Below are 21,868 nucleotides of genomic sequence, written 5' to 3'. Positions count from 1 at the left end.
ACCCTCGTGACGCCGTACATAAGAGGGTTCACCACTGGGTATAGGGAATCACAGGTAGAGTTGAAACAAGGCAGGGCTTTGAGTCACTACTACTCCCTATGTAGGTGCACTCGATAGCAACGGCATGGTATAGCTACAAAGCCCTTACACCTCCCTCCCCCCCCCCCTTTTTGCCAAATGAAAACTGTAGTGAGAAGGGGTTTGGCTTTGCATACCTCGGGAAACTTGCTAAAAGTTAAGGCGCACTGGCAGAATGATCAGAAAGGGGGGTGTAGAATGATAAGCGTTTCGGTCGGAAAGTAGAGGTCTGTAGTTCTTTAAGAGGTAATATGTCTGAGCCTGTAGCACGGCTGTCATTACTATATAATGCAGTGTGTTAAAGTGCGCATTAGATCGAAAGGTTCGATCTCTTGTTCTTCATTCCGTTTGATCGCTGAGCAGCCGGACGGGATCGCATTCTCGCTGTAACGATCAAAGCTGTTAAAGGTACGATTCGTCCCAATCTGTCGCTCTTTCCATGTACTTGGCCTGCCATTTTATTCCCTCTCCTCTTTCAAGAAGCAGATCCGCGCTTGTTAAGCTCCGAGCCGAAGACTGGTTCATTTTTGTGGTCGATGCGGATTTTAACTAACAGTATTGCATACATTCAGCTCTCCGTCATGTATGACCCTGCCTTCCCCTCTCGATCGTGCAATTTCTCGGCAATTGCTTTTTGTCTCGATTCCATCTAGCTTTTGGTTTTACTGACCGAGGCATGCTTGCTGCAGGTGAACTGGTTGGCCAAAAGAGCAGACGGCCAGGAGGTGCGTGGCACTACTTGTGCTGCGTGCTTCTTGAATTATTCGGGCAAAATTCAGCGGCTAGGATCCGGCTTGGATCCAATTACGGTTGAGAAGCACATTCTATATCCTGTAACTGCTCGTAAAACAGTGTCCAATATGATGGACAGCGTTCGTGTAGATGCTGAAGCAGCCTTAATGGGGCCATATCAGGAGAAGGCCAAGACCTTTCCTGCACTGCGAAGCAAGTCCCAAGCACCCTGGGTAAGCTACCGAAGTCTCTGCCTTCTTGCTCAATTAGAGGCTCAATTTTGTCTCTCCACTTTCAATATATTTCATTACTCATTCCTGCTGTTCATTGTGTCAAGATACTGGTATGCCTTTACTTTTTGGCTTAAGATCAAACTCAAAGAGATCTTGTATTCTGGATCAAAAGCTGCTTGTTCTTATGTAGCTCTGATGCTTAAAGGTCACTGTTTACACGATTTTGTTTTTGCTTGATACGACAGTTCCTATATAGTTTTATGTGCAGCAATACAAACACATTGCCAGCTTTGCGATTCTGTTTTACGAGTGTTTTGTTGCTTAGCATTGACTAAGTGCTTGCATTTTTGCACCAGTGTGAATGAAAAAGTATACTAGGGTATGGTAGCAGAGACAGTACCTCAAATATGAAACTAGAGTAGCCTTATTATTCAATTTCAAATATCACATGCTACCTACATGTCAGCAAAACTTCGAAGGATCAGCATTGCTGAGCCTTCTCAAAAGATGAAGCAAAAGAGACTTATATAAAGCACAACCATGTATCTTACAAGCTTTTATTCCTAATACAGAGTGCATAATAGGAATGGACATATTAGTGCAAATAAGTGCACTAGCAAGGCATATATTTGCCAGAGAATTATGCACTTTATGAGGGTTTATTGAACTTAAGAAGGATGCCTCTACGCATCCAAGCAAAGACACATCCTCTCTTAGCATCATGTAGGTAGATTAACAAGGTGAGATCAAATTTCAAGCCGTGGCTTGTTCCAAACACAAACAGGGAAGCAATGGCAGTGGAAGGGCTGAAAAGCTGGTGCAGGGGAGTAATAACGGTGGACTGGGAATTATCAATAGGCAATGTGTGAAGCAGAGTGTCTTGGCTGCAGTCTTTTAATTGGCCAAAAGTTGCATGCCATTTCAAATCCAATGTCTTATGGTAGTTTGAACGATTGGTGCTTGGGCATACTTATTCTTTTCTGGTGACTACTAATAAATATATTTCTGTACCTGCCAAATGCCAACATATGTACTCTTTAAGCTTGCCCATAAGGTTCTTTCTAACCCATGCCGGTCACCACAGACTTAATTTTGTTTCAGTAAAGTATAAAACATTCAGCTTACTATGTTAATATCCAGCAAGCATTTACAATTTGACAGAGAAGCTGAAAATGCAAGACCTGATTTGCCTTGCTATTCAAAACCTGACTTAAAATGTCAAAGTTGTTATCTAGTTAATGTTTAGACCTGTCTTGTGGTGGTCGCCTATTTGTTATGGTGATTGCTTAAGTCACTAACAGCTCACATTCTGCTGGCTGTACTAGTGCTTGTAATTTACCACAAGCTGCATGAAGATGCCAAGCATCTCTCGACACAAGTTTTCAACAATGTATGCAAGAGTAAACAAGAGGAATAGAGGAAAATGGTTTTTCCTATGGCTTCATTTTCATCTTGGCTGCTGGAAATTCTTTTGTTCCAGATCAAGGCTTTTCCTTATGTATTGTATTTTTGTGTGTGCCAGCCAAAGGATATTCTCATATTGATGGTTGCTAGAAGAATAGATTTAGGAACTGCCAAGGTTGGCCTCAGAAAGGTTGAGCTGGTATGTGAGACCCATATCCCATTTTGTGAAAAGAGCCACAAACTATTTCACTTGTTTACATGTGTGAGAATCACGGCTTGCAAGCCTTGTATCTTATTTTGGAATCCTCTATACTTCCAAGAAAAGATCTGGAATGACGGTTGGTGCTCTCACCCACTGAGTGATGGTGTTTGCCAAAGTCCTAGACTTGCTCATCATTTATCTTGCATTTTTACTTTCACATGTCATAACTGGTAACAATCATCTTCAAACTTGCTTTTTGACAGCAGTTTGTGCCTATGAGCAGACCCAAAGTGGATTGTGACGAGAGTGCCCCCTTCCCTCCCTACCCCCTTCTTTGCGGGCTGGTTTTTCCCTTTGTGGCTGTCCAACTGAAAATCTCTCTTTTCCCAGACTTTGCTTCACTCTGCTTTGTTCTGAAGCATGATAATATGAAGGTTTCTGTTTGATAATATTTTCTTAACAGTGTAACTTTCTGCATGCAGCTCATAAAAGTGCTATGCGGTCTCAACAAACGGGTTTATTTTTTGCTTGCCTTCATCTGCTTTGGAGCTGTTTTTTATGTTGGAGTACGCACCTCGGCAATTATTGCTTTTGTGCTACTTGTGTGCACCATAAGCATGCTTTTTGCTGCATATCTGGCCAGTTGGGTTCTTGCCAAGGATGAGGGTCCTCCAGAAATGAGCCAGGTGAGTCTTGTTTCTCTTTTCTTTTGCTAAACTGCAGCTTCTGTTTTCTTTTGTTAAAGGTCAGGTTGTGTTTGTTAACCAAGTTATCAAGCCTTTTAATGATAAAAGTTTATGTTCACATTCAAGAACTTGTGCTTTTCCAGTTACCATTATTAGTCTTCTTAGTTATGTTCTACAGTTGTAGGCCTCCCAATGTCCTCCTCATTTCCTGCAGTGACTGAAAAACCCAGGAACTGCTTTTGAATCACATGTGTCCTGCTAATATCAGATGAGATTGGGTGGTATTTTGCTGCAGTCAGCATATCTCACCTTTGCTGCAGAACTGTTTTTGTTTGGCATATGTGCATATCACTGTTAAAGAGGAGATGTACAGAAGTCTCTGAAAAAGTGATTGCAGCACCTGTTGGAGCTTATATTTCAGGAATCAAAGTTTGGAGGTTAAGTAGATATGGATTATGTCATAGTGATTAAAAGTATAGATAAGTGTACCTTTCCAATGTGGTAGACTTTGACACCTGTTGATCCATGGTCATTACAATCTGTTTTTGTCATACTTTACTTTGATAATGTGCATGTGCAAAGCTGTATGTTCTAGAATGAGAAACTGTACTGATGCATTGCCAAGTAGCATTGTTTTTTCTATTTGAAATGTTCTGCTCCTTCTCTTGATCAGAAATTTCTTTCTTCCTTTTTCTATTTGAAATGTTCTGCTCCTTCTCTTGATCAGAAATTTCTTTCTTCCTTTTTCATTATAGTGAAAATCACCTTCCTTCCTTTAATGTCTGTTGCTCCCTTAGTTTTTCTGTAACCTGAAATTTACTAACATGATGCTCCCACGCCCCTTAATAGTGAAAGGATTCCATAAGATGTCTTCTGCTGGTTCTTTTGTCTGTAGGCATCTCTCATCTTTCTGGTTGGTTTGATAATTTTTGGAAACACAATGCTAGTCTGTTTTAATGAATCCTCTCTTTTTCACTAGATTTGCTAGATAGTTTAAGTGATCCATCAAGTCACTATGAAAGCATTTATCACATTAACAAAGTTTCTGCTCAAATCTGAGTGTACGTATTTTCCAGATTTCAGATGCCATACGTGATGGTGCGGAGGGTTTTTTTCGTACACAGTACAGTACCATATCAAAAATGGCAGTACTACTAGCTCTTGTCATCCTAGTGATTTACCTTCTTCGAAGTTCTAGTCCCCAACATGAGGCTGCTGGGTTGGAAAGGTAGTACATAATCATGTCTCACATGAAGTTTAAGTATAATTATAGTTTGGCTCCCTTAATTATGGCTTGCTGTATGCAGGTCAACCTTGGCATTTATTACTGTACTTTCCTTTTTGTTTGGAGCAATTTGCTCAGGCATTGCTGGATACATTGGCATGTGGGTTTCAGTTCGAGCTAATGGTCGTGTATCTAGTGCAGCGCGGCGTTCTGCCCGTGAGCCATTGCAAGTAAACCTCATAAGACATGCCATTTTCCAAATTGTGCAATGCTATCATGGAGATATCATGGACCTCAAACTATTATTGTTTTGAAAAGTCTCAATCTCATACCCTTTCTTAATAATGTAGATTGCTTTACGAGCTGGTGGATTCTCAGCGCTGGTAGTTGTGGGCATGACCGTCCTTGGAGTGGCCATTCTTTATGCATCTTTATATGTGTACCTGAAGGTTGATGGACTCGGTTCCATACAAGTGACAGAGTGTATGTGCATTTTTCACACTTGACCAATGGACTGGTTACTTGGCAGCTGCCATAAAATTCACATGATCTGTTGCAGTAGATGGTTGTGTTGATATATCTGACTGCTTTGGTTTATTACAAAAAAACACGTCTTATGTTGACCATCATTCACCTCATGTACCAGTTGCTCCTTTTTCTCTAACCTTGGCATGCCACCTGGTCAAATATTTGGTATCTTGGTTTGGCTCTTAATGTAGCTTACTAGTATGAGGGATCACTTTTTTTTGGCCTCCTTATAATTAGTGAAGTGTGGACATTTTTTGTAGAGTATTGTGTGCATCTTAAACAAAATCTTAGTCATTTGCCTAAGTAAGCCAGGAATCTGTAAAGATCTTGTTATTATTTTTGCAGTACCATTGCTCCTTGTTGGTTATGGATTTGGAGCATCTTTTGTGGCTCTTTTTGCCCAGCTTGGTGGTGGGATATACACAAAGGCAGCTGATGTCGGGGCAGACTTGGTTGGTAAAGTGGAGCAGGGAATCCCAGAAGACGATCCTAGAAACCCTGCTGTAATTGCTGACCTGGTGTGTATTTAACATTTCAATATAACTCTTTTGGTTGTTTTTTTTTTGTTTTTTGTTTTGGAGGGGGAGGGGATGTGGATGTGATTGATGTGTCATGTGCCTGGAAAACTTTACTACAAGGTTACTGTTATTCTTCATTATGAAAAGAATTAAGAGGCAGTTTGTAAAAGCAACCCAACCAGGTAGATGGTCATGTAATATGCCTTTCCTTTTTCTTTCCTTTTTCTTTTCTCCTAGAGTAGTGACGTGCGGCAACGTGCGGCGGTAGGGCACTTGGCTACTACTGTTTCTGCTGCTTCTGCTACTGCCACAGCTGTGGTTGCTGCTGCTGCTGCTCCTACTGCTCATACTGCACCTAGTCCTTTGAATACTTCCCTGGATTTTTGTCTAGAAGGGAAAATTCTAGCTTCTAAAAGTTTTTCAAAGTGTGGTAAATGTTCTTCCAAAATTATTCCCTCAAACCTAATAAACTTTCAAGCTTTAATTTTGATGTTTTGACCAAGAAATAGCTAACAGGTGAATACTAGCCACTAAAAACACCCTTGGTTAGTAGTTGTTGCTTACCTAACTACTTTACTTACATGTTTAGTTCTTTAACCTACAAAAGGAAAGGAAAGGATGCTCAAGAGAGTTCACATGGATTTGTGTGAGCCAGATTTCAGGTTTGTGGATGGGCCAAATGGATCATTGCTGCTTGGGCCACTGGAGCATCAATTGCGATAGGTTCTCTAGCTGGTTGTACGGGAGTTGGACGGTTCTCCTGAAAGATCACCTTGCGCACCTCAACCACCCGCTCAGGTTGCTTATGCATCTTTTTCTCATGGAAAATGACATCATGGTTGCGGATAACCTGCATCCCCATAACAAAGAAAGATGCATTTCACGGACTTAGGATCTAGCTTATTATGCTTGTCCTTGGGAACATGGCATAATGCCTCACAACTAAAGATGCTCAAATGAGCATAGGATGGAGGCTTTTTACTCCATATCTCCTCGGTAACCTAGCAATCAATAGTAGTGCAAAGGGGACATGTTAATCAAGTGTACAGTAGTAGTATCTACCTCAACCCAAAAGTGATGGGGTAAGCTTGCCTGGCTAAGCATACTGCGGACTCTCTCTTGAATTGCCCTGGTCATGTATTTGTCAATACCATTCTAGGAAGGGGTGTAGGGGGTGGTCAACTGATGCTTAATACCCCACTCATCATAAAACTACTTAAAAGCTTTTGAGATATACTCACCCTATTATCTGACCTTAGGCATTTTAGCCCATAACCAAACTGGTTCTCAACAAGAGTAAGCCAACATTGAAAGGTAGACAAGACATTCGATTTCTGCTTAATAGAGTAACCCCAGACCTTATGTGAGTAATCATCAATGAATGTGACAAAGTACTTTGCACCACCTAGCGAGTGAAAAGGCATGGGACTACATACATTTGAATGAATAAGAGCTAAAGACTCACCCATGTGCTTAATGCGAGACTTCTTATACATACTACGTGTTTGCTTGCCATATAAACAATGATCACAAGACTGAAAACACTTTTTTTTTTTTTACAAGTAAAATGTGGCTGATTATATTACTCAAAAAACTGATTACAACGGAGTGCTCATGCTCAATAGTCTAGTTGGAGCTGATGCAAAGTCACCAATACATCATGTATACAAGCCTCTCAAGGCGGTCTGGGGGGGATGGGGGCGATAAGCCATGGGGGGGGGTATATCGCCAACTGGGGCTGCCTGCCTGTATCACGAAGAATAGACCTTGGCTACCCCAAGTGCACATGTAGTGACCTCGAAGCTCCTGACGAGCCCTGGACTTGCCCTGCACTTGGTCCCATCGGCCGTGGAGGGAGTGGATGATGAAGGTCTAGAGCTCTGCTAAGGTCGCATGTGCTGAAAGTCTCTCTCCGCCGAAGGCCTCTTGACACTGCGCCTTCTAGATATGCCATCTAGTCAGACTTCCTATGATCTCCCATACCTTTGAGCGGTTTGTTGTGGGCTCCAGTACTTGGCGGATGGGTAGAGTCTCCAAACCGACCACTGCCCATGACCGTGCCTCGATAATGAGGTGACGGCCTCATATAAAAGGTGACGGCCTTGGCTGATATTGTGTCCTGCATCCTGGCCTCATACAAAAGGTGACGGCCTTGGCTGACTACCTGCCAACAAAAAGCTCCCCATGAGATACATCCAAGGTTGGGTGCTATACTGTGAGGATGCGGCATACTCCTCTCCACACAAGCCGTGTCTCCTCACATGACCAAAGGCAGTGCTTTGGGGTTTCCAGAGGTTGCTGTCAAGGGCTAGACGCCCCCCCTCCTGAACGATGAAGAAAGTCCCTTGCGGGGCGCCATCCACTCTACCTGCCACCTAAAGGGGGATGCTTGTTGGTGAAAACCTAGCTGCCCATACCTCCCCGGGCTCTATCGGCTCACGTATCGGGGAAGCAAGCCACACCGGAGATATTGCTGTGTCTATCTCCCTTCTCCTCAACTCCACTCCTTTCTGGCAGCCTGATACTTTCTGCAACACCTCCTCGTCTGCCATCTTGTACACCTCTCGCCATTTCCTGATGGTACGAGCCGGGCCGGCCTCCCATCCAGCCCACTGGATGTGGGGGCGTTCACCTATCTGTGCCCCTTCCCGATCTTTGACCTGGGGGTTCCAGATCACCGGTTGACGGTTTATTTCTTCCTGGCAGCTTGGGGGGCTCTGGATTAGGGCCTTTTGGAGGCCCTGCCACATGCGGAGTAAGCTGCGAAGGAAAGGTGATCTGGGCAGACGTGAAGATTCATCTCAGGGATAGCTTCCACTCCCCGCCAAGCCTCGGTCTACAGTCCTGAAGGCCCTCCTGCAATAGGACCTTCCAGGTCTACCCGCCTGGTGTGAGACCGCGGACAACTAGCTTGCCCAAAAGGGCCATACTCTGATACTCTGGGTCGATGGTCCCAAGCCCTCCCTCTGATCTATGTCGTATGATGGTCGCCCACGCCACCTTGGCCTTGGAATCCCTGGAACCATTAGATCCTGACCAAAGGAAATTCCGCACTAGGCGGCGAAGCTGTACTACGCATGATGAGGAAAGCACCAACATGAGGTGATGTACTAGGCCGTCGCTAGGAGGACCTGGTTAACCACCAGGGCTTGTCCGGCTAGTGAGAGGCGAACCGTGCTCCAGTAGGTCAGTTTCCTCAGAATAGAATCCAGGACAAGAAGAAACTGCTGGGCAGGAGTGATGTCAAGTCCCACCTGGAACCCTAGGTAATTGATGGTCTGCCCTCTGCTCACCCATCTAAATCCCAGGTGGACGTCCCACTCCGTGTTGGAGTCCGGGTCTGTGAGGAAACCGACCCGACTTTCGCCAGTTGATTTTCGCTCCTGCTGCAGAGCAGAACACGTCGAGCTAGCCTCACTCTCTCCAGCATCAACTCATCGTCCTCTATGTAGAGGGTTGTATCATCTGCGTACTCTGAGTCTAGCAACTCAGACTCCTCTCTCACTGGAAGTCGAAGGCCGCGTAATCCACTCACACGTGACCTGAGGAAGTGAGACATCGCCTCTACGAAGAGTAGAAACAGGTATGGGGCCAGGGGGCAGGCTTGAAGAAAAAAGGCATAGTTTTGTCCATACGGTGGTGCTAGTAGATGGACCTTGCCCCTCCCTGACTTACGAACCATGAAGATCCCCACCTCTAGAGGTATAGTAATTTCTCAAAAGATCTCAGCATTTCTCAGCCCTTCTTAGCAGATGTCAGCCAAATTTGGTGGATAGTAGGAAGATTTTTGTTGTAAACCCTAAATTTTTGCAGAAATTAGGGTTTGACAGCCACCTTGGGACTCGTATCAATAGAAATAGGCATTGTACATTGAAATCAGTGCACCTGAAATTCGTGGAATTGACAGGAATTTCAGATGCTAGGTCATCTCCAATGTAAATTGGGGCAGCATTTGGTCAGTTGGTGGTTCCATTTGTGCAATTCTTGGTTGAAAATCAAGGGGCAATTGGCCCAACTTGCTTTTGTCAATTGTATGTACAGCAAGGGGTTTTTGAATCAGCAAAGGAGATTGTGGAATCTCAACTTATATATTGTTCATTAGCAATTAAAGATAAAGAAATATTGAAAGGGGTGTAATTTTTGGGGCCAACGGGATGTCTATTGTCCAAGATTGTTAAGGTAATGTGTGCTTTTCAAATTATGCTCAGTTATTAATCGTTATAATTAAGTGATTGATCAGGTTTTACTACCCTATCATCTGAGGAGGAATGTTGGTTTCAGTTGGAGCTCCTAATGTTCTTGTTTGATTTAAATAGAGACTCATAGGTAGAATATGACTATACAAGATACATGTTTGCTAATAGAGTCATTGTGATTGTATCTACTATTGCTTTTACTACTTGGGATGTGCCCCCACTGTTGTTAATAGATATTGCAGCTTGTACGCTTTTTGAGAGCTAGGAACAATTGTGTTTTGGCTGTCGTATTTTGCCTTGAAGTTGACCAATATCATCTTCATCATCTTTCATTGAGTTCTTGGCTGGTTAATTGATTTTGTGCTCTGTTAGAGTACAACACACTGCTTCAACATCCCTTGGCGCTCCATCAAGAGAGTGGCTATTGGATAGTTAGCCGCTCCTTGAACACCCATTGTGTCATCCTCATAGACTTGGTTTGTGTGCATGTCATTATATCCCGTGCCAAATGGTAGCTTGTGGCTTTGATACCTATGAGACATCCCTCAAGAATCCAAGTTGCACCCGAAGCGTGCCCATGGCAGAGAATATAAATGAAATGGACATTTGACACATGTGCTAGCCATAGAGCCAAATGGGCTCACCCTTGAGCTTGGGAGCTAGCAATTGTGATACACTCTTGAGAAGAAATTATGGATGCTCATTGTTTGATGATTCTCCTACCATGAAGGATCATATCAACAGGTTGGAGGATATGAGGGATGAGCTTGCGTCCCTTGGTAGGATGATCTCTTCAGAGGATATGGCTATGATTCTTTTGGCTCAGTTGCCATCTCCTTAGTTTGATGCCTTCTACACCAGCCTTCTTGGATTAAGGACCTGTGAGAAGCTTTTATGGGAGAAGCTTGCCCCGCTTGTTTTGGAGCATGACGAGTGTGCCAAAGAGGTTGCTAGTGGATTCACCTCCGCTAAAGATTTTGTTGCAGGTTCAGGAAGGGGAAAGAAGAAGAAAGGGAATTCACAAGCTAAATGAAAGGAGAGTTCTTTAGGCTTTGACTCCAATTTGAAGAAGCCTAAATGCCCATACCGTGGCAAGGGGACACATCCAGAGAAGAAATTGAAAGAAAACCCTCACCTCCCTTCGGGAGCAAAGGATGGAGCTAAAACGTCTGAGCCTTCTACCTCTACTCTAGCGGTCACCCATGAGTCAATGTTTCTTCATATCATTGACTTGGAGGAGCTTTTTTCAATGGCTGCCTTGTCTTCTAAGAGGCCTTGGCTGGCTGATAATGGAGCGTCTAGTCATATGACTCCATGAGGTGATTTGTTGCAGAATCTATATACCTTTTTGAGGGTTTAGTCAATGTTGGTGACATTGTATCGGTGCTTATTTGTGGCGCTGGCACTTTGCCTTTGTTTTCTGAGTGCACTTCACACTCCATTTCACAGATCCTTTACGGTTAGACTTGGGCTTTCCACTCCTCTCAGTTTATGGCCTTACTAGGCTTGGTTATCCGAGTTGTCTTCCAGGCTGTTTGTATTGAGGATTCTTCTATAGGGGTTGTTAGGAGAGTCAGCTTTACAGTCTCCATTCCCCTTCTCCTGTGTAGGGTCCTCCAAGGTAGTTGTCTATTGCTACACCTGTTTCGTTTGTGCATCTCCTATTCTACAGGTTCCCCCCCTCCCCTCCCCTCTCCCCCAATCTGGTGTTTCCCTTGTATCCCCCATTTCTTTCAGAGGGGGGTGATCTCGGTGATGCAATTGTGGATTTCTCGGCCCCTGGTGCTTCAGAGGGGTTTTCCCAAGATGGTGGGGAGCTTCTTCATCGGCAATTTACATCGATGGACTTCATCGACATTGGCATTTCTCTTTCCACCCGAGGATTTGTTTTTTTCTTGGCCTTCCGCCACATCCAAGATTTGAGAGGGGGTATCAACAATCGTGTTTGTCATGCTTTGTCATCTCTTGCTTGTGAGCCTCGGTCCGAGTTAGACGAGGACTTTAGGAGCTTTGACCTATTTGTCACTTGTTTTGACGGAGGAGGTAGCTCATTCTAGAGCACTCAGTTTATTGCCTTTCAGTGCATTTTCTCCTCTAGTCCAAATTTTGTGTGTATTTCCCATGCAGTTTCTACATTCGCCAATCTGTCTCACCTGTTGAACATTGTCCTCCTTTTCTAGGATTATTTGTGAGATTTTTTTGGCATTTTACTAGCATTAAATGTTGGTTGGCCATATTTTGGCATCAGATTTTAGGTTGGCCAAATTTGGGGGTATTTGGCTATTTATAGCCTCCCCTACTCAATTGACACATCATTCATTCATCTTTCTCATTCCTTCCGTCATCTTCCTCTATCTTTGGTGTTGCCATCATCATCAGCTTGGTTTGGTGCCCTCATTGACGCTGTGGGCTAAGTGTAGGGATTGATTAGTCTTCCTCTTGTATTCATCATTCTTTCCTTATTCAAAGTAGATTTCTTTCTTCTTTTCTTGCAGTCTCTCTCTGTTTCCTTTGTCATCGTGTTTGTGTTTCTTCTTCCATTGTGCACTCTCATAGTGTTGTGTCATCCATCAAAGATGGATGCGGAGTGTAGTAACCAAGGTTCAAAGTAGAGGCTAATGAAGGAAAGTGCTTAAAGCGCAAAAGCGGCTTGTTGTTGATGATGACTAGTAGCCAGGCATCAACAACAAAAACATAGGCCGGTATTGATGGCAATAAGGGTTGTAGGAGCTAGTTACAACTAGCTAGAGATAAACATAGTCCATTGGGGATGGAAGGGCAATTGAAGGATATCCACAACAATAGTTGGAGGTGATGAGGAATGAGTGGATAGAAGCAGCAAGAGGACTTGGCAACGATGTACTGATGCATTGGGGATAGACCAGGATATAAGTGACCTAGCACACTCCTAGCAAACTTTGTATTAATAGATGAGGAACCTTTAGAGTGCACAATGAAAAGAGGAAAGTGAATATGGAGAGAAGGAGACGAAGAGAGAATGCAGGAGAGAGAAGGAACAATGTGATTGCAATGGCTGAAGGTACAAGGCTATAATGGTCAGCCCCAACACATAGCTCTACGCATCAATGTGGACACTAGATGGTAGCAGGGGGATGAGAGGATAAGGAGGGCTAGCTGATCATGAAGGATCAATGATGGACAATGAAAGTGGGAGGGTAGGTCATCTATATATAGGTAAAAAGTGTAAACCCTAAAAATGGCCAAAAGTGCTAAAAAAGAAATGCACTAATGTGCCTTTCATCTAAAGTATCTAAAACGCATAAAATGACAGACAAATACGATGTTAGAGCTCCTAATGTCCTCGTCTGACTTAAGACTAAGGCTCATATGCAAGAGATTACCACACAAGATGCATGATTGCTAGCACCCCCTCTCAGATCGTGGATGTGGTGAAAAGCCAAAGGAGATGCGGATCCAAGGGTGACAGGAAGAGTGCTAATGCCGATGAAGTTCGTCAATGAAGTCAATGAAGAAAGCCAGCTAAGGAGCAATGCCCCTCTCCATATAAAAATCTAATCAAATGGAAGGCTAGCAAAGGGTAGTGGAAGGGGAGAGGCCTCAAACAGATCACTCTTGAAAACTCTAGTTGGGAGTGGTTGAGCCAAGCCTCTGACCCAACTATGAGACGATAACGAGGAACTATTGAAGGTGCTATAAGTTGCATAGAAACAACAGGGACCAAAGGCCAAGCGGTAGGGGATGGTGGCTCAATGATGAAGAAAAGGGGTAGTAGCCACATAAAAGAAAGGCCCAAAGGATATTGGAACTTTGGAGAAACTCCTCACGATTCTAGGAAGCCGCCTCTGAAACACAAGTGGCTAGGAAAGCCGTAGCCACATCGCTAATATCATCCCCCTCTAAAAGGGATGGGAGATATGAGGGAACCACCAGAGGAGATGGTGGGCGATGGTATGGAACTTGTGGGATAAATGGTGCAATCGAGAATGGGTGTGGCAATAAAAAGTTACCTCAAAGGACCCCACACAATGGAAGGGGAACGAAGCATAGATAGCCTCTCCTGTCAACTTGTCACAAAAATGGCTCTTGGAGAAGAATTCTCAACAAAGATGGCTGGGTCGAGGAAGACAATGTGAGTCTCGAAGCTAGGAGGGCCTTGAATTGAGAGAAGATGGAAGCCTAAGTTTGGAACATGTAGGGCTTGAGAAACGGAGCTCGAGGGACGGACAGACAATAGAGGAAAGGTGCCAACACCACTAATAGGCACTGAAGAAAGGTCACTAGAAGTGACGATACCCTTGGATGGATAGAGTTCTTGCAACAAATCTCCTTGGGGAGTCATATGACTCGATGCACCATTGTCAAGGAGCCAAGGCTGCTCAGGAGGCGAGACAATCGAAGAAGGCTCCTCCACTTGACAAAGGTGTAGAAGCATGGACTTAGTGGTAATAGCGGGTGATGAAGTAGAGGTAGACAAAGGCTTTGATGTAGATTCACCCTTAGCTCCCGAACAAAGGTGAGAGTATATCCTCTAGTACTTCTCCTCGAGGTGTGAGGTCTTCCCACAATGAGGACATGCGGGATACTTGATGCTTCCCCACAAAATCTGTATCAGAGTTGGAAGATGACTCCAACTGCTTACTCTTCCAAACGTCTAGATGCTAATCTCCCCCAAATCTCTGTAGTAGCAGTGTAAATACGTCTGACATGCACGAGCATAGAATCTGTACAACTCAAAAGGAGAAAAGAGTGAGCTTTGGTATTCAATTGATCCCATAAGGTTGCCAAATCCGTGGTCACATCGTCATGAGGATCCATGGTAGGTTGGGGAATAGGGATAGTAACAAAACCCCAAAGGTCACAATTCTCGAGGAGGCACTCCATGCGGCACGACCATAGAGGGTAGTTTGTCTCTTCTAGCCTGTCAGATGTGGGTAGAGAGGGTAGGATTGGCACTTGCTCAGGAGATGCCATCAATGCCAATCGACGATTGGAAGCCCTGGAAGAATAGAGCGAGAAAGAGTGATAGGATGGTGGTTGGTATTAATTGTCTTGAACCGCATGATCCCCCAAACCATATATGTTGGCCATAGATGTCCTTCAATAAAGTATTTGCAATAAAACAAAGAAGATGCTGCCATTGGGATGTTTTCTACCTGTATGGGGTCGATTGATCTGTGGGTCAACTAAAGATGTATATGTAAACGCAGCCAATCCAGTGGCTGTTAAGAGACCAGGAGTGCGTGGAAGTGCTATGCTTGCAATAAACACAAATCTACCTTGTTTCAGGCTTGATAGAGAGGTTGCCTAGCACTTAGAACAAGTCGGCAGGTCACAAAAGACCACAAGGATGAAACACAGCAAATAGATGAGTCTGTCCGCCTGAAAACAAGCTGCCCAGCCTGCAAAGGCGCTGCCTAGGAGAATTGATGACCTGCTTGCACAAAACACAGATATACAGGGGCTGCCTTGCATGAAGAGGTGCTGCCCACAGCAAGAAAGGGTGCTTCGTAGACTGAAGAGCTGCTGCCCAACTGAAAGAAGGCTGCCCAAATCCACAACGCAGAAAGAGACAGTTGCCTGCTTTGTAATGCAGATCTGCACCTGCAGAAATAGTTCCACCTAGTGTGTAGAATGGCTTCCCAGCCTGTAGGAAGCTGCCCAGATGCAAGAACAATGCTGCCTAGCCTGAATGATGGCAGCCTAGGTCAAAACACAAATCTGCCCCGGTAAACACAGCCTATAAGGGGGCTTGAAACAGGGCGCCTTGCCATGTTTGACTCTGAATGCAAGGTTTGTAGCAGATGAGAAAAATGCATGACTAGTTTCGTTGCAAACAACACACACCTCTTCTAGATCTTCGGTTCCCATGCTGCGTGGCTCTGATACCATGTGAGAGTGTGCAACCAAGAGGAAAGTGAACATAGAGAGGAGGAGGAGACAAATAGAGAACAAAGGAGAGAAAATGAACAATGTGACTGGAGTGGCTGAAGGTACAAGGCTGCAACGATTAGCCTCAACACGTAGCTCTATGGGTTAATTGTGGGCACCAGATGATAGTAGGGGGATGAGAGAATGAGGAGGGCCATTTTATCATGAAGAATCAATGATGGATATTGAAAGTGGGAGGGTAGACCGCCTATATAAAGGCAAAAAGCTGCAAAATCCTAAATATGGTAAAAATCCTAAAAATGGCAAAAAGTGCTAAAAAAGAAATGCACTAATGTGCCCTCTATCTAAAGTGTCTAAAACACATAAAATGACAGACAAATACAATGTTAGAGCTCCTAATGTCCTGGTTTGACTTAGATTGAGACTCACAAGCAGGAGATGACCACAGAAGACACAGACAACTGCTAACAAGACCAACCAAAAAGTGGAAAGCTTGCTTATGGGACATTGAAACACACTGAGTGCATTTGAATTTTGGGGTTGTTAAATGAGCTAATGAAGTTTTAAAATATAATGCACATTTTTAAGCTTAGCACTCTTTCTCAAGTCCAAAATTGGAACCAAAAAGGGAGTGCAAGCATAGTTCACCCCACATGTACTTGAGATCCCACCCCAAAGCAGCCAGGGCATTGGTCAATGGGTGCACGTTGGTTGCCCAAGAACCTACCAAGACTAAAGAGGTGATGGATATCTTACCTCGGGAGTCCAAAAGGCCAAGGTGAAACCAACCTTCCTTTCGAGGAAAGGGTGGTAATGACTTGATTGAACACTAATTATAGCAAGCATAAAATTCACATAAATTGAATGTAAATGTTAATACTTAATTTTGGACATTGAACACTTGATTGGTCCCAAAATTGGCACTCGCCATATTTCTTTATCTTCTACTGCAATTCGAAGAAGTACACTAAGATTGCTCCAATCTCCTTCGCTTTCCAATGCTTCTTGCTATAAAAAATGAGCAGCAATCCTGTTTATCAGTTTGCCCCCTGATTCACCAAAGGATTGACCTTCAATTGACCATTCTTGGGTCAAATCAAGCCCCAAATCTGATTGGGATGGGCTGATCGCTTGGAAGCACTGAAATAGCATGATTTCCAGCATTGTTCCAAGTACTAGGTCTTCAACTTTGAGCATGACATTGAAGATGGTTGTTAAATCCTAATTATTGCTGTAAATTAGGGTTTACAATTGTAAACACTCTTGTTGTCCACCACAAATGGCTGATTTTTGCTATGAATGGCCGAGATTTGCTAAGATACTTAGAGAGGAGAAGCTAGAGAATGCCCAGGAGAGAGAAAATTCAGACTTTCATTGTTAGAATTTGATCAAATCAGTTGCTGCCCTGATCAAAGGATGCCTTTGATTCTATTGCCTGCTGCTTGAAGACCTAGAAATGGTTGTTGCTTGCCCAAACTATTGTCGATTGCTGCTCGGTGGCTTCTACAGGTTGTCACCTGCTGCTCTAGACCTCTTTGGAGCTGTTGCCTGCAGTTCCAAGATCTTGAGCTGGTTGCAATGACTTCCACTTTGCTAGTACAACCTTCTCTCTCTCTCCACTAAGATAAAATGAGCTCTCTCTAGCCTCTAGTCTCCTTCTTCGGAAAGAGGGATGGTTGGCTCACAAATCATAAACAAGGAACTTGCTTACTAATAAGGGATTTTTTAATTGGCCTCTTGAGCATGGTATCACTCTAGTCATTTCAAGATAGAAGCAACTAGAGCAATATGACTAGTTCACCATCTAGTAGTTAGAATAATTATTTATAGTATCCAAACGCTCCTAGCCACAAGGCCATGCGGGGTTATTTGGTGTGGTTAAGGAGCCCACGAGCTAGAGCCATTAGAGATAGTATCAGGTCCATTTTAGGTCTCAACATAATTTTTTTACATAGGATGTGGATTGATTGAGGATGTTAGGTCTAGTACTATCCATTCTTTTAAAAAACATTTTTCATGGCAGAAAAAAAGTTCTCAGGTTATGATTAGCTCAAAATAAAATAAACTGTGAAAGAACTCAGACAACTAGCATAAATTGCAAATTTATAGGTCAAATCAAAACAAAAAGAAAGCTAGCATAAATTGCAGAACTACAGGTCAAATCTCACAATTGGAAAAACCAAAATCTATTATCAGAAACTACAAAAGCTTGCACTTGTATTGCCAATCTACGAGGCATCAAATTGCCCATTGCTGCCACTATCAAATGCCACCAACAAAACCATTAATATATTTGAAGAAACAAAGAACTTGACGAGTTAGAAAACCCAAGCTTCTAGAAAGTTTAGCCTTTCATAGTGTCAGCACACTTGTCAGTATAAACTCCACTGCTCTACTGAAATTGTAATAAAAACGATATCCTAAGTCTAGATAAGAACATGAGATTCATTCAATTGCAAAATATCTTGTGAATACACCATGCATGCAAGGCAAGAGCCAGAAAACAAGCCAGAAAACAAACCTTTAGCTCAGTTAGGTGTCAGGAGGATATGAAATTTTATTGCTCTGCTTAGTATTCGATTAAAAGTTAATCCAATGTGCTAATGTGACTTGCACATATGAGATGCAAGTCGATTATTTCACAATGTGGGATCTAGGACCCCGAGATATCAATTGGTGCCAAAGGCAAAAGTTATAATAAGTTATACTTGATAGGTACTAGGTGGTACTTGGTGTTAGATTTTACTAATTTATTGCGCACTAATGTCGGTGGTGATATTAGAGACTAGGCATTAATTAATTAATTAATGTAAGTTTAAGGGCTAATGACTGCTCAGGGATACTTGGAAGACAAATTGGCCTAGCCAATTTAATTATTATTGGTAAAATTAATTTTTTGAGCACTAGAATAATTATTAAATTAAAATTTAAAATTAATATTCTGAAAATTAATTTACTAAGCTGGATAATCTTGAAAAACCGGATTAGAAGGCTCCCACTTGGCAAAACTTACCGATGCAAGTGGAAAAAACGTTTTTAGGGGCTAGTGGAAGTCTATTCCGGTCAATGTGAGAGAGAAGAAGATTGCTAGAGAGCAAGGAGAGGTTGCTGATGTGATTTGTAGCCACCAGGGATTAGTCCTATAGCGTGTGACAACAGTTTGGAGCCCTCCAGGAGGAGGTAACAACAGCCCAAGGTCCTTTTGGTGTAGATGACAGCATATAGGAGGGGATAGTGGTCTTTCTGGTGGTCATAAGCTATAGGTGACAGCTTCCATGGCTGTTTGAGCAGGGGAGCAGTAGCTTTTGAACATTTCTCGTGACAAAACTTTGAAATCTCTCTCTCTCTCCCTACAACATTCTCTCTCATTTCCCAACCATCTCTCAAGTTTTCTCAGCATTTTCCAGCAATTTGAGCAATTAGAGGAAGAGATTTCAATTTATCTTGATTGTAAACCCTAATTTACAGTAGAAATTAAGGTTGGCCGCTTAGAGATGCATGCTCAGAATTGAGGACCTAGGACTTGAATTCTAGCATTTGAAATTGAGAAATTTTAGGGAGATTCAAGAGGCTAGCCATCCAATATCAGATTTGGGGCTAAATTTGTCTTTCAAGGAGTAGGGTGAAGGCCAATCCCCAAGCAAACCAAGGGGAAAATTGGTTTGGAGGCTTGCTAGTTAGTTTTAACATTAAGAGGCACTTGGATTAGCGGAGGAGGTCAGAGGATCTTAGCTGTACTCCATCCATTTGCAATAAAAGTTAAAGAAATACCGCAAGGGGCACTGATTTTGGGGCCAGTAGGTTGTCCAATGTCTAAGATTGTATGGTAAAGCATGCATTTTAGTTTTGTGAATTTGTTAATTGTTGTAATTAAGTGCTTATTTAGGTTATTTACCACCCTATCCGAGGAGGAGGAAGGTTGGTTCATTTGGACTGGTAAAAGCTTGTAATGTTAGCCCTTAAGTGAAATACAAGACTTAGTATGTAAGTATTAGAGAAAAAACTTGCATACAAGATGTTTCATGTGTAGATGCTTGTGTATTGTGCTAAAGTAAAAAATAAAGTTGAGTATAGATATAGAGGAAAGAGATGGAAAAGTAAATGACAATGTGTGTAGCGGAAGACTTGAAAAATATAAAAGTATGATTGAGCCTATGGTGGACTAAAGGAAATGTAGCTAGCCTAAGGTTCTTAAGGATGACCTAGGATTTCTAAAAGACTATCCTAATGGAAGATAATGACTGAGTGAATCAAATATGCCATAAAGCATTGACTAAGAGGAAGATCCATGATTCACTACAACAATGGCTAGCCATTGATGAACATGGATACCGAAGGGTGGAGAAGCTAGACTACCTCCCTTGGAAGACCTCCTCTCAACCTCGTTGGAGTGGTAATATCATTGCTGATAAGGGTTGAAGTTGGTTTGGGAATTGGGACTAGATTGAGCTTTGGTGTGGGTAGAATATCCTTACTTGTGGATGGTGTGATTTTAGGTGTGGATCTAATGTCTTTGGCCTTGGAGTGATAGCCATTGTCATATATATAGTTAGATTTTTGGCAAATATATAAAACTTATTTCTTTTAGACAAGTAATGCTAGAAGGTCTTTGTGATGTTTTGACTTTAGCACTTCCTTTTTTCTTCAAAGGAGACTAAGCATCAACATTGAAATGTGGTGCGTGTTTAGGATCAATTGGGGAGGGTGGGATTGGGTTTAAAATGTATAAGTAATTTTTTTTCATTCCGTGTTTCCTTCAATGAAGGAGATGACTCATCAACACAAGAGGGGTGTCCATGTATTTGAACAACTGGGAGGGTGGTATAGTATGTAGGAGAGGGATCCCTCACACAACGGGACCAAAGGCTAGAGCGATGCACTTGCGAGATGTAGTGGAGTTGCATAGTGCACATGCGGTATTTTTGGGAGTAAAGCACTAGGGTGCACCTTGTCTTGCACTTTGGTTTGGCATCACTTGTAACCTTTAACTTATAAATTCAATTGGATGGCAAAGTATTTTTGCCTTTTAGCAAAGGAACCAACTTCCAAGTCAAATTATTTATAAAGTGAAGCCATTTTAGATTGCATAGCTAGCTCCCACTTAAGCTTATCATCATGATTCATAGCCTCTTTATAACAAGATGGCTCTCCACAATTTGTCAAGATCACGTAGTCAAACCCATGCTGAAATGGGTTGACTTGGAGTGGGAATTTCAGTCTTTACTCTTTCTTCATGAGGCATCATAGGGTTCTCAATCTACTAAATAAGTCTCTTTGCTTCTTGTCTACTAGTTCAAGTATCATTTGTGCCCTTTGTTTGCACACTTCGTACACTAGCACTTGCCGTGTGTGCAAAATAATAAGTGGGCACTACATCTTAGAAAGTAATCTTCCTTGTTTCCACTTCCTTGAATGGTTGCTTATGCATCTTCTTCTCATTGAAGATCACATCATTACTACGGACAATCTTTCTACCTTCTGAATTCCAAAGGCGATAACCCATCTCGCCACTTTGTCCATAGCCCAAAAAGACTCACTTAGTGGATTTTGGTTTTAACTTGCTATGCTTTTCTTTGGCATATGCACATATGCTTCACAACCAAACACTTTTAAGTGATTATAAGAGTACCTCCAAAGTAGTAATAGGGAACGTGTTTATCAAATGTATAGCAGTCACCATAGCCTTAGCTCAAAATCCTTGACGAAGTCCAGCATTAAACAACATATTTAATATCCTTTCATTTATCGTTTTATTCATATGCTTTACAACACTACGGACAATCTTTCTACCTTTTGAATTCCAAAGGCGATAACCCATCTCACCACTTTGTCCATAGCCCAAAAAGAGGCACTTAGTGGATTTTGGTTTTAACTTGCTATGCTTTTCTTTGGCATATGCACATATGCTTCACAACCAAACACTTTTAAGTGATTATAAGAGGACCTCCAAAGTAGTAATAGGGAACGTGTTTATCAAATGTATAGCAGTCACCATAGCCTTAGCTCAAAATCCTTGACGAAGTCCAGCATTAAACAACATATTTAATATCCTTTCATTTATCGTTTTATTCATATGCTTTACAACACCATTTTGGGCAAGATTACGAGGCGCTGTGAGCTCCCTTTTTATCCCACGTGCTTCAAGAAAATTTCTAAACCCATGAGAGAGATATTCTCTACCATTAACAGTTTTGA

At 42.6% G+C, this 21,868-nt stretch overlaps 1 protein-coding gene and 1 long non-coding RNA gene across 3 annotated transcripts in view; both read left to right on the top strand.

The window, feature by feature from the left end:
* Positions 1-222: 222 nt before the first annotated feature.
* The window catches only part of LOC148031782 (pyrophosphate-energized membrane proton pump 2-like), a 45,145-nt gene continuing 23,499 nt past the window's right edge, over positions 223-21,868 (top strand). The window contains exons 1-8 of one of the 2 annotated variants that reach the window (XM_087685448.1): positions 223-486; positions 565-661; positions 768-1,043; positions 3,132-3,335; positions 4,412-4,563; positions 4,643-4,790; positions 4,911-5,043; positions 5,434-5,606. In XM_087685448.1, the coding sequence (XP_087541574.1) occupies positions 939-1,043; positions 3,132-3,335; positions 4,412-4,563; positions 4,643-4,790; positions 4,911-5,043; positions 5,434-5,606 (915 nt within the window). In that variant the 5' untranslated portion in view covers positions 223-486; positions 565-661; positions 768-938. The remainder of the gene's footprint in view (positions 487-564; positions 662-767; positions 1,044-3,131; positions 3,336-4,411; positions 4,564-4,642; positions 4,791-4,910; positions 5,044-5,433; positions 5,607-21,868) is intronic. The other variant, XM_087685447.1, reaches the window with a different exon arrangement.
* Positions 2,371-3,124, top strand: LOC148031783 (uncharacterized). Its single transcript, XR_015691948.1, has 3 exons — positions 2,371-2,433; positions 2,566-2,646; positions 2,916-3,124. It is a non-coding gene; the product is annotated as an uncharacterized LOC148031783 (long non-coding RNA).

The sequence above is a fragment of the Lygodium microphyllum genome, chromosome 9, assembly GCF_053477565.2.
Source record: "Lygodium microphyllum isolate KBCC chromosome 9, Lygodium_microphyllum_v1.1.10, whole genome shotgun sequence".
NCBI lineage: Eukaryota > Viridiplantae > Streptophyta > Polypodiopsida > Schizaeales > Lygodiaceae > Lygodium > Lygodium microphyllum.
The sequence above is the reverse complement of the archived record's forward strand: the minus strand, read 5'-3'. Positions and strand labels throughout refer to the sequence as shown.